This window comes from Drosophila montana, unplaced genomic scaffold (assembly GCF_035044405.1).
Source record: "Drosophila montana isolate Dmon_TW-CO22-7 unplaced genomic scaffold, ASM3504440v1 contig_3733_1, whole genome shotgun sequence".
Lineage (NCBI taxonomy): Eukaryota > Metazoa > Arthropoda > Insecta > Diptera > Drosophilidae > Drosophila > Drosophila montana.
In genome coordinates, this window is record NW_026998620.1 from 9,788,886 (window position 1) to 9,800,492 (window position 11,607).

Genomic DNA, 11,607 nt, shown 5'->3' on the forward strand with positions numbered 1-11,607 from the left:
AACAACTACAAAATTCTTCAGTTTATAATTTATATTTTTGTGCTTAAATATTTAATAACTATACATCTGCTTGACAAAAATTGTACACAAGTTTTCTGTTTTCCTACATATAACCACACACTTTCGGCCTAGCTAAAAATGCAGACCATCAATTAAATCCGAGATGCCAAGTTCTATTTATTCAGTCTTCTCTTGGCAAAGATTTGATAAATTCCCAAGCAAGCGGACAGTGTGCCAATGGTGCCCACTTGAAAAGTGGACAATTTGCCACCCCAGAGATATCCCTTAGGCAAAGTACTAACGGCATGCACAAAATCCATGGATATGCGGATTATAGACATCAATTCCAATCGATGTTTGGCGAGCGACTTTGTATCAATATTAGTAGGACTATAAAAGAGGACGGTTAGATGTGACTCTGTACAGATTAAAGAGTCAGTTTTACTTACTTGCAAAGCTGATGATTGCGATTAAGTTTCTCCTGGTTTAGCCAGAAGTTGCGAAGTGTGCTACAATAGAATTATAAATAGTTTAACTTTTAATTAGATGATCTGTTGCATATATCATACTAACCGCATTAAATTCAAATATACCGAAAGCACCCAGAATATTGAATTTGCATTATCCCAATTGTCTGCATGTTTTATGTTAACAATTTTGTGCTCGGACAGCCAACATATCTTCTCAATTGGATAATACAGCAAATCCACAATATTGGCAGTCACTCCCAGCATTGCCATAACGCGATCCGGTTCATTTTCTCCTAGCCCGTACTCCAGTGCATACTGTATCATGGGTATATCATCAATAAGACGTAGCGTAGCTCTAGCTCCAGATATCTTTGAGCTGGCAATCGCATAACGTTTGGCCAAGTCCGGATTTCGCTTCAGATGGTAACCAGCCACAAGCTTGGCGCTATAGCAAAGCGCTTTCATTACCTGAAAAGATAAATATATAGTTATATATTTATATATATATATATATATATATATATATATATGTTATGCAAAGATGTATAAAGATATATCTTTTGTAAAGATGCATTTGTGCTTATTTACTTAGCCTTACTATTTATTTATTATTTCCTTTTTTGCGTTGCCCTTTACTGCAATTTGTTAAATTGCTTTGCAGTAATGAAGAGATAAAAAAATAGCAGCGATAAAAAGAATACAACGAATGCTACAAACATCTTAACAGCCGTTCTCCACCAAAGTGGTTTGGTGTCGCTTGGGGAATACGTTTATGTGGGCGCTTATGACTTAAATGGGTTACGCTTTATGTTTATTTTCTGGTTTATTTATATCAAATGGTATTTGCCTTTGCTTGTTTACGTCGCGTTGAAAAGCAATCAATAAAACTTAGTTAAATAAGAAAAATGTGGTAATTAAAACAAATACCAATCAATATTATGTAGGGTATATCACAATTCGACATGCAATACGTCCAATTAATCCAATATTTCCAATATTTAGCTTAAAAACTTACTAACCTTTCTCTCATAGCTTATAATCTTTTTCATTTCTTGCCGGGTTAACGTTCTATACGCCGTAATCTGCAGCATTATCTAGACTTTAACGCAGACTAAAGTCTATCAAATACTTCAGCCGATAGCATCAGCCTCAAACTGATAAAACCGAAGCTATTGCAGAATACATATGAAAAGCGCAACAAGAAGTAAGGCAAGGTTCAATAATGCCGCTTCCGACTATGTTCAAGGTGACAAGCAACAACAACAAAACAAAAACCTGTTAGTGCGGTAGTTCGGGGACATTAGTAAGCCTCACACCTAGGCTGCCACGCTGCATTTTTAAAATAACAACAAAAATGAAATGTTCAAAAGGTGTTCATATACCTTAATCACATTGGCCAATAAATACTTACCTTATCCCGTCCGCCATAGGAATCTATAATATCACAGAATTCGTTTATAAACTTTGTTGTACTGCTCATATTTTTTTCTTATGTTTTTTGTGTTTTTGTCCAATGCACAAAAATATAAATAAAATACAGTAGAAACCTACCGCGTAAACAACTGAACGGCAATACAAAAAAAAAATTACTATCACTTTTCGAACAGCTGTTATATTGGTGTCGATGCAATGCCCAGGTATCGATTATTTAGCGGCTATCGTTTGCAACACTAGCGAATAATTTGGTGCTGCACAGCACTGCGCATATACACAGCACGGATGCTTTAGTGAGTTGCAGGACGGGATTAGGATTCGTTTAAGGACTACGAGCGAAAATATGAGTTTGCCGAATGTGACTAATAATCATGCATCATCACCCATATACAGCAATAAGTCAGTCATAAAGAAAAGTTCAAAAAGCGATTTAATGCGGGCCGCCGTCGGTTTGTTGCTGAAGCAAAAGAATTATGTTGTAAGTAAAATCGCAAAAAACTCAATTCAATATTAACTTTATACATTTCAAACACATTACAGGGTAACGAGAAGTTTCGCAGATCAGATTTCCTCTTAATGCAAAACAAAAGTCAATTTGCGGTCAACAAAATGCTGGACACCGATCTCCATGGAGGCAATAGCTTCACGTATTCAAACGTTCAAGTTATAACAAACAATCAACATATGGTTGACCAGCAGTTTGGGCGATTTTCGCAGTTTGTGGAATTGCAGCCGGAGCCATTGCGAATCGAAATGAAGCGCTTCTATGCGCCGATGCTGTGCCATTTGTACCTGGAGCTGTTGAAGGCGCGTGAGTCAAAGGGCGCCGTCGAGTTTCTCAAGAAGTATGCGCATCTGGTGGCACCGGTCGACCTGTACGATGCACCACTGCCCACAAAAATCAATGGCTGCTCGGTGACGAATGAGGCTCAGTTATCGGGAGCCTCCGACTGTCACATACGTTTTGCTAGTGAGGCGCAGAATACTGGCGATACAGAACTGGATTACTTTATGAAATTAGTACAAATTCTATCGGGGTGCACAAAGCTGGAAACCGCTGAGTCAGACCCAACTGTAGCGCATTTTCGCGGATCCAAATACGAGATACATACAACGGCCCAGGTGGTGGATAAAATTGGCGCCTATTTGCAGCGACGCGGCCACGTGCTGATTATGAATCTGATCTACACCTGGCTGCATATCCACACTGTGGACAATGATCAACGTCTTTTTACAGAGGATCATCTGCTAGGAATTACCGAAGAACTTGATGTGATAGACGGTTTTGAGGCTGATGAGGTAACCACATATAGTACAACATGCAACATCCGCAGCGATCACAAGCCCAGCAAGTTTGGTGAAAAGAGCACCAAGAAACGTTCTGCTGAGGAGACAACGATCAAATTGGAGTCTGAAGTTAAGGCAGAAAGGCTCTTTATGGAAGCGGATGTGCCAATGGCTGATAAGAACAAATTCAACATTGACGCCTGCCTTGATACACTCAAATCCTCCACAGATCAAATACTAAAAGCTCAAGCGGATTTGCCATGTTTCTATAGGGTCTGCGAACGGACGCGTGGTCTCACCTCTGCCCATTTGGATAACAACGAATGCCACATGCTTGCGGGCTTTGATAACTCTGCCGTTCAGCTGTGGCAGCTGAACCAGCATAGCTGTAAGGGTAAAAGTTTTTATAGACGTGCTCCATACTCAGAATGCGCCTGGGAGCTAAACAATTGTGCGGACGACGAGCAAGAGGAACTGGATAGTGACGAGGAGGCATTAAAATGTAGCACTGAGGAACGACGCGAGCGCATCAAAGCATTACGCAACAAATATCCGGATAACTCCTTGTAGGTATTCAACAGTTAGCCTCTTATCCAGTTGTTAATGAATTGATTTCTTTACTGCAGCAACGAGTATGGCGGCTTGCAGATGCGTGGCCACACTAAAGGTGTTACCAATGTGCGTTTCTCGGCTCATTATCCGCTCTTCTATAGTGTTTCCAAGGACTGTACATTGCGTTGCTGGCGGGCGCATAATTTGCAATGTGCAGCCATTTATCGCAGTCACAACTACCCCATTTGGTGCGTGGATGAAAGTCCCGTGGGTCAGTATGTATGCACTGGCTCCAAGGATTTGAGCGCACGTTTGTGGTCCCTGGAGCGGGAGCATGCGCTAATTATATATGCTGGCCATACACAAGACGTTGAGGTTAACGAGATACAATTGATATATCTAGTGATAAACTAATAATTCTTTTCACCTTTTCACAGTGCATTGCCTTTCATCCGAATGGCAATTACCTAGCCACCGGCTCGGCGGATCATTCGGTGCGTTTGTGGTGCGCCACCAGTGGTAAACTAATGCGCGTCTTTGCCGATTGCCGACAAGCGGTCACTAGTCTAGCCTTTAGTTCCGATGGTAAAATGCTGGCCGTTGCCGGGGATGAATCTAAGGTGCGCATATTTGACTTGGCTGCAGGCGCGCAGCTGAGCGAGCTTAAGGATCATCCGACCAGCGTTAGCTCTTTGGCCTGGGGTGCACATAATCAACAACTCGTCACTGCCTGCATCGATGGCAGCCTAAGATTGTGGGACATAAAAAAGCTAACGCCTATGAGGTGAGTTGAAAAAAACTAGTAATTTACATGCTCTTAATCAACCATTATAATTCCACAGCGAGAGCAGCATCGGTGGGAGCAGCACCTACTCATCATCATCATCGTCGTCGTCATCAGCTACAACGAATCGTCTCTTGACTCTAAATAGTTCCTGCCAGCGTCTGGTCGATGTATTTTATGGACGCAGTAAAACGCTCTATTGCATAGGCACTTAAAAGTTGTCACCGTAATTGAGGATAGTTTTTGTTTTTAAAATAATTTATTTGTAATAAGTCTGTATAATAAGTATTACTGTTGCTATCAAATGGAACAATGTGTTTTTTTCTTGCCTTTTTAAATAATTCGTGATGTTTCTGAATGCCAGAACACTGTATATACTCGTATATTACAAAGTATACATACATTATCATTATTTAGTTGTTTTTATGTGGATCTGCCAGCTGCTGGGCTTTATATATTGTACAGAGCAACAATATTTGGAGCTGCCTAATGAATTTCATTTAATTATCTAACAAAATTGTGTGTTTGAAACATTTTAATAATTATAAGCTGTTATTACAGCTGCACATGCTAAAATATATAATATGCGTGTATGTATATTTATGTAGCATATGTACAATTACGTACTCAATGATTTTGGACACTCGCACAGCCCATATTGGAACAAAACATAGCTAACTTAAATTATATCGATTTGTGGTTATACAATCAACTATTTTACAATTTTTATGCACAATCTGCGCTGACTTTATGATAGGAGAAATATATTTTAATGAGCAATAGTTGGGATGAAATATGCTTTAACCAAACGATAAACTATTCGACTTTAAAAACTTAAGCTCTATATATATAAATATGGGCGCAGAGCATGAATAAATAAATTTGTATGTAGTACACATAGTTTTTGTCATAGTCGAATCTATTGACACACTAATAGCTTATCCATTGTTATAAGTTAATTGTGGAACATAATGTGTTTGATAGTCCTGACTGTGTTTTAATAAATGTTGGGTGTAATTCATAACAAATGAGTATAGTTTGCATCAGTTGGTAATCGACTTGCTCTAACGCTTGTGACGTCCACGTATCAACTGCAATGCCTTTGCCATTAACGGTGCCTTCTTGTTACGCATTGGCGCCGCAGCTGCGGATCGAACAACATTATAAATATTAATATATATTTTAGACAGATCGCTGACATTTAACTCACCAACTTGCGCCGAGTCGCGCGCCGTGCTGAGCACACGAAGTCTAGCGTCGCCTACCTTGGCCGCATTGGGCGTAACACTAGATAGGGCGGCCACGCGTGCCGCGGGCGTCGCAATTAGCTTGCCCTTGGTGCCATATTGCTCCTGCTTGCGCTGTACATTGCGCGGTGGCTTCACCATTGAATCAACAAATGCCAATTGGGTTTTGCGTACGGGCGCTTCGCTTATTTTCTGTGAGGCTTTTATACTCTCGGCAATTGTGCTAAGCTTGCGTTCCTTTTCTTCCTCGCATCGCTATAAACGTGCAACAATCATATCCATATTATTATAATTTATTGCTAAGTTATACGTTACCAAAAACATTTCACGCCACGTTTCCATTTCTTCCCTGCGTTGACTACGACAATGCCTCTGTACATGCTGCTGCCACAGCACTTCGCTGTCCTCCATTAGATAAGGATTGTACTCTTCGAAGTTCAATAGCTGATGTGGTGTAGCGCGTTCCAGCACTGGACGCAACACATCAAAGGGCACACCACCCGTATATTCCAGGGCTGTGTGTTGCAAATACAAAGTAAATAAATAACACGGCCTTTGCAGCTAAATTTTAATCATTTTTTCACTACCATCAATATTCTTTTGCAGCACACGCGTGCAAAGATCAAAGAGCGACGGCACCTGCAGTATTTGTCCAGTTCTGACTCCTGAGTAGATTTTGGTGCTGCAAAAGAAAAGAGAGAAATAAGTGAAGTTATACACAAGGTACTGCTAGGCAAACAACTAACCGCATTGTCTTGGATGATATTCCAGCTGCCAGCGCTTCAGACTCATTAAAATTGCGATGCGCCTTAGGCGCATTGTTGCCGAGACCATGGTTGAAGACAACATCCATGACTGTTTGATTCAGCGGCATGGGCTTATAATTGTTTGATATAGTAGGCAGTTCCAATGCTATGCTGGGATCGAGGGGCTCTAGCTTAGCTGTGGGCGCCAGCAGCTCAGGTTTCTAAAAAAAATCAAGCAAACATATTTCTTTATGACTAAGCAGAGCTTTTTCAAACTGAGTTGTTTTACCTTTGTGCTTAAGAGTTTGCTGCTACTGGAAGTTGTTGCTGATGTTGTTCGTTTGGTTGAACTACAGGAAGATCCAATTGATGTTGTAGTTATTGTTGTTGGCTTGTGGGGCGACTTGAGCTTGTTAGTAATCTTTTTGCTACTCATTGGCATGTTGAGCATACCAAGCACATCGTCAAAATTAGCGCCCATGCTGGAGTCAAATTCATCAGCGGTCTCCTTGTGCTCGACTGGATCCGCTTTGGGTTTTATTTTTGATATTTTGGCCTTTGGCGATTCATCATCTTGTGTACGCTGCGGACTTCGCGATCGCTTGGAGGACTTGGTTGACGTTGAGGAAGATTTGTGTTTGTCCGATTTTTCTTTGGCCACCTTTTGTTCGCTGTGCTGCGATTTATCCTGCTTAATAAAGATGAATATGTAATATTTGAAATAATTATTTATTGCACTCACTTCTTTGCTTTTTTCATGTCTAGATTTGCTGTGCTCGCTTTTGTGGCTGCTGTGATGCCGTTGCTTGCTGCTACTGTTGCTGCCACTGTGATGGTTACCGTCGCTGCTGCTTTTATGGTGGTTGCTGCTGGGCTTCGTTACGGACTCCTTCGATTTGCGGTGCTCACTGTTGCTGCTTGTTTTTTGGTCTTTGCGGTGCCTATCGCTGTCGCTGTCCTTCGGCTTTGATTTGTCGTGGCTACTGCTTTTGTGTTTCTTGTCGCTCTCCGATCGACTTTTTGAGTGACTCTTACTGCTGCTGCTGCTCGATTTGGTCTTATGATCGCTGTTCTTGGAACGTTCTTCATGCTTTGACTTGTGTCTGTGACGGGAGTCTTCACCACCTGAGGAATTGCTGCCTTTGTTCTCTTGATCCTGATCCTCTTCACTGGATCGCCGACCATTTGATCTGTTTGAATCCTCTTCAGTTTTGTTGGTCTGTGGAGCGGGTTCCTCCTCAGCAGCGACCATAGCCTTCCATTTTGTGACTAGTGTTTTGGCTGCAACGCCGACCTCTCCGTTAATCTTTCGCAGTGCATTAACCGTTTTACCAATGCCTGTTTCCTGCAGGTGCTCGAATGTGATGGGCAGGTTAAACAGCTTTGTAATGCAGTGCAACAGCTGCGTGGACAGGTAGAAGCCGAAAAAGCAACATATTTGGATTAGATAGGGGCTTATTTTATGGGGTGATTAACAACAATACATATATTGTAAATCTTAGGAGCAAGGATAACGTATTTGAAATACGATATATATTGCATATATCTATATACGTATGTATAAATCTGAATATTTACATACACATGCTTGTATTCCTTGCATTTTAATCAACATACCCTATACCCAGAGCTAAAACACTAAGAACATATGTTCTATTGTTAGTGACTATACACATACGAGGAAACACCTACACACACCCAAACCAACACACACACAACAAGGGCACTCCAACTTTAGAAACGTACAATATTTGTCAATTGAGGGTCATCAAACAGGTTCCACAGAATTTGTTTATTAAATAAAAAAGTATGCTTTTTAAATAGGTATTCCCTTATTAACTTTATGAAAATCACATAGAAGGGCGATATAAGATAAGAGATGTTGTCAATAAGAGATAGAAAGAAGGGTAGAAGTAAGAGACTAAAAGTAAGAAAAATAAAGAGGCAGGAAATAACAGTGTGAGAGGGAGAGAAAGAAATTGAGTGAAAATAATATAAAATAAGGGAAAGGGAGTAAGAGAGGAAATGAGAGAGAGGCATTGATCAGACTAAAAGATAAAGAGCATCAGTATATTAACCTACAAAAGTGCAGCTTATAATAAAATTAGATTTATACACAACTCGTATAAATAAAAAAATTTTTGTCTTACATGATGCCATGCAAGTTGCATGGATCGCCTATATAGAAAATGCTTCGTTTTTATTAGAGGTGGAGACTTGGAAAATATAAGATCTACGCGAGAAATGCTTCTTTATACTTTTTACTAAATCGTATAAATACTTAAGAGTAGGGACGATAATAGCAAGCATGTCTTTATTTATAATGTATACAAATAGTTCAAACATGTGCATAAAAATATGTATACATGCATACTTGTGATCTGGCATTTACCAATATCTTTTTTTTTCCAAATTATGCAAATTACAACTAATTTGCAATTGGAAGTGAAGGTTTTTCACAAATTGTTGAAATATCGTTTTCATGGGGGGCCCCATGAAAAACTCCCCTAATGCTAATAGGATAAGCTGGGGAAAACTTACTCGTGTCTCATCCTCGCCATGGCGTTCAATGCTGCGTTGATAGTGGCGAACAACATCTGCCAGATTGCTAGTGGACGTCATCACGTTAGGAAAATGCACTAATCTCGCTTGGTTGTAAGTATTCGGGGCTTGGACTATAAAAATGGCACGCAGGCAGCCTCACACTTCAACTTTTCAACTGAGTTGTATACAAATTACGACAATGCGGGGCACAATACACACACACACACACAAATCTCCTGTGTAGGAGCACTCTTATTTGATGAATTATCTAAAGGACATAGCTGCATGAACTTTAATAATTATGTTTAATAATTATTTCACTAAACTGTGTGACTTTTCACTTTAAATTCTACGTTAGTCAACACTAGTCAACAGCTGACAGCATCTGTTAAGGTAGCTCTGTTCCAAACGCACATTAGAGTTGCGTTATGTTGGCTGCGGACTCAGCTGTTTTGGGCAGTTTACGGTTTGATATCGATACATTAGTCAATCGATACTGCATCAACAACACTACATGCCTTGCAGTGTTGGCAACACTGTGCCCATTTTGTTGTGAATTATTGTTAATTTTTTAATTTAATTTGTACAAATTGTGCATACGCGTGCAAAGTCAGCGAAACACTTGCGACTTAAGTCCAGAATGTGCCAGTTTCTATAAACAGCTAAAAACAATAGAAAATAAACGAGCGCGCCCAATCGAAACGTGTTAAAAAATGACCATGGGCGAGCGTGAGCCAACTTCGTCTCTCGTTCTGCCCGTTATACTGAGGCCCATTTTCACACAGGTAAGTTGGTTCACATAGCCCGAGACTCGATAAGAGCGACGTGGGGGGCGTTGGCGTTGCCTGTCCCAGTTTGTAATGTAATGTTGCGTAAACGTAAATTGTTTACAGCTCGAGCGACGCGACGTTGGCGCGGCGCAGTCACTGCGCTCGGCCATACTAAAATCGGAGCAGAACAATCCGGGCTTCTGTTATGACCTCGTTGCGTCGATCGTGCGACGCGCCGATCTAAATGTCAACTTAAATGAGGCCGTCTTGCGTTTGCAGGGCAACATCACGGAGGCAGATCGTAAGTACAAACACCTGCACACAAGACTGCGATGGTGTGTGTGTGTGTGTGTGTGTGCAAATGCGATTGTTTCCATTTGTGTTCATGCATTTTGTTGTTTTTTCTTTGTCCCAATATGTGGCGCAGTTAATGAATATCGCTTGACACGCACAGAGGAGCCGTTCCAGGAGCTGAATCGCAAATCAGTTGCACTAAAAGTGATACTCAGTCGCATACCAGACGAGATCAACGATCGCAAGACCTTCCTTGAGACCATCAAGTAAGTTTTGATTCCACGTTGAAATCCATGTGTATATTAACCCCATTTGTTTGCAGGGAAATCGCCAGCGCCATAAAGAAACTGCTCGACGTGGTCAACGAAATTGGTTCGTTTATACCGGGCGTCACTGGCAAGCAGGCTGTCGAGCAGCGTAAGAAGGAGTTCGTCAAATATTCAAAGAAGTTCAGCACAACGCTGAAGGAATACTTCAAAGAAGGACAGTAAGTTGGCTCATTGTTATCTTTAATTATGTTGGCGCCGTGTGTAAACGGCATAACGGAATTCGACTCACTATCAGCTAGTTTCTTAAATCGTCTGATATCTGGTTTCTTATCTTGCCTTGTGCTGACCGTACTCCGTACACATGATGTCATCCCATTCGCGTTCCAAACTTGTTTATCTATCAGTTTAATAGTAGAAGTTCGTTGACTATGTGCGCGTATTGCATTTATAGTCGTACACAAATCGCATTAATCACTATAAAAGTCTTCAAGGCGTTGCCGTGATACATATTTGTTATGGAAATCGATCGATTGAATATATTGTGATTAATTCGCATTGTGTTTTCGCTAATTGCACTTTTAACTTATGTTTTCATTTCTCTTTTCAGACCGAATGCAGTATTCATAAGTGCACTTTTTTTAATAAGGCAAACGAATCAAATTATGCTGACAGTTAAGAGTAAATGCGAGTAGAAAATTAAATGTTTTAATTAATGCAAAACTTAGTGGCATTTTAATTTTATGTTTAAATAACTATTAAACACAACACAACAAACTAATAAAAAACTAAAACAAAACACAACAAATAAGCAAGGAACACAATTTGCAATAGGAATCCATAGTCGCATACTAATGAGCCGATAACAGCGAGAGTTTGCTCTAATTAAAAACAAAATGATAAATAGGCCTAATGTATTTAAATAATTGTAATCACAACTAAATTCCAATACAAAAGCAAACGCAAAAACAAAATGAAAATCTAAAATGTTAGCAATTCGAATTTGAACTTAATTTTTTTTCATTGTATTTAGTCAATTGTGCGCGCGTGTCTTTTTTGTTTTGTTTACAATTTATTGTAAATAATTCATTCGCTTTCTGTTAATATGCTCATATATATTTGCTTGTATTAAGGAAACGCGAACATAAATAAAACTAAACATAAATTTAATGTTAGCAAAAAGAAAACAAATACGAGACACAGGAATGTTCTA

At 40.0% G+C, this 11,607-nt stretch overlaps 4 protein-coding genes across 6 annotated transcripts; 2 read left to right on the forward strand and 2 right to left on the reverse strand.

Annotated features, from left to right (window-relative positions):
- Nucleotides 1-13: 13 nt before the first annotated feature.
- On the reverse strand, nucleotides 14-2,039 carry Pex11c (Peroxin 11c). Its single transcript, XM_064694262.1, has 4 exons — nucleotides 1,882-2,039; nucleotides 574-938; nucleotides 450-509; nucleotides 14-390 (listed from the first exon to the last, which is right to left on the reverse strand). Exons 1-4 carry the CDS (start codon nucleotides 1,948-1,950, stop codon nucleotides 174-176), a joined length of 711 nt encoding a protein of 236 aa, XP_064550332.1. The 5' UTR covers nucleotides 1,951-2,039; the 3' UTR covers nucleotides 14-173.
- Nucleotides 2,040-2,174: 135 nt separating this feature from the next.
- Nucleotides 2,175-4,832, forward strand: wda (will decrease acetylation). Its single transcript, XM_064694257.1, has 5 exons — nucleotides 2,175-2,382; nucleotides 2,445-3,757; nucleotides 3,818-4,118; nucleotides 4,181-4,527; nucleotides 4,586-4,832. The coding sequence occupies exons 1-5, from the start codon at nucleotides 2,248-2,250 to the stop codon at nucleotides 4,740-4,742; spliced, it is 2,253 nt and encodes a 750-aa protein (XP_064550327.1). The 5' UTR covers nucleotides 2,175-2,247; the 3' UTR covers nucleotides 4,743-4,832.
- Nucleotides 4,833-5,044: 212 nt separating this feature from the next.
- Nucleotides 5,045-9,418, reverse strand: EloA (elongin A). 2 transcript variants are annotated; one of them, XM_064694259.1, is made up of 8 exons: nucleotides 9,062-9,418; nucleotides 7,263-7,922; nucleotides 6,810-7,208; nucleotides 6,521-6,741; nucleotides 6,362-6,456; nucleotides 6,090-6,289; nucleotides 5,738-6,029; nucleotides 5,045-5,671 (listed from the first exon to the last, which is right to left on the reverse strand). In XM_064694259.1, exons 1-8 carry the CDS (start codon nucleotides 9,140-9,142, stop codon nucleotides 5,592-5,594), a joined length of 2,028 nt encoding a protein of 675 aa, XP_064550329.1. In that variant the 5' UTR covers nucleotides 9,143-9,418; the 3' UTR covers nucleotides 5,045-5,591. The 2 variants fall into 2 exon arrangements, with proteins under 2 accessions (XP_064550329.1, XP_064550328.1); XM_064694258.1 differs by having other exon boundaries at nucleotides 6,810-7,211.
- A 152-nt stretch (nucleotides 9,419-9,570) lies between these two features.
- On the forward strand, nucleotides 9,571-11,117 carry Ccm3 (programmed cell death protein 10 Ccm3). 2 transcript variants are annotated; one of them, XM_064694263.1, is made up of 5 exons: nucleotides 9,571-9,849; nucleotides 9,958-10,135; nucleotides 10,253-10,394; nucleotides 10,451-10,615; nucleotides 11,005-11,117. In XM_064694263.1, the coding sequence occupies exons 1-5, from the start codon at nucleotides 9,778-9,780 to the stop codon at nucleotides 11,087-11,089; spliced, it is 642 nt and encodes a 213-aa protein (XP_064550333.1). In that variant the 5' UTR covers nucleotides 9,571-9,777; the 3' UTR covers nucleotides 11,090-11,117. The 2 variants fall into 2 exon arrangements, with proteins under 2 accessions (XP_064550333.1, XP_064550334.1); XM_064694264.1 differs by having other exon boundaries at nucleotides 10,262-10,394.
- The last annotated feature ends 490 nt before the right edge of the window (nucleotides 11,118-11,607 follow it).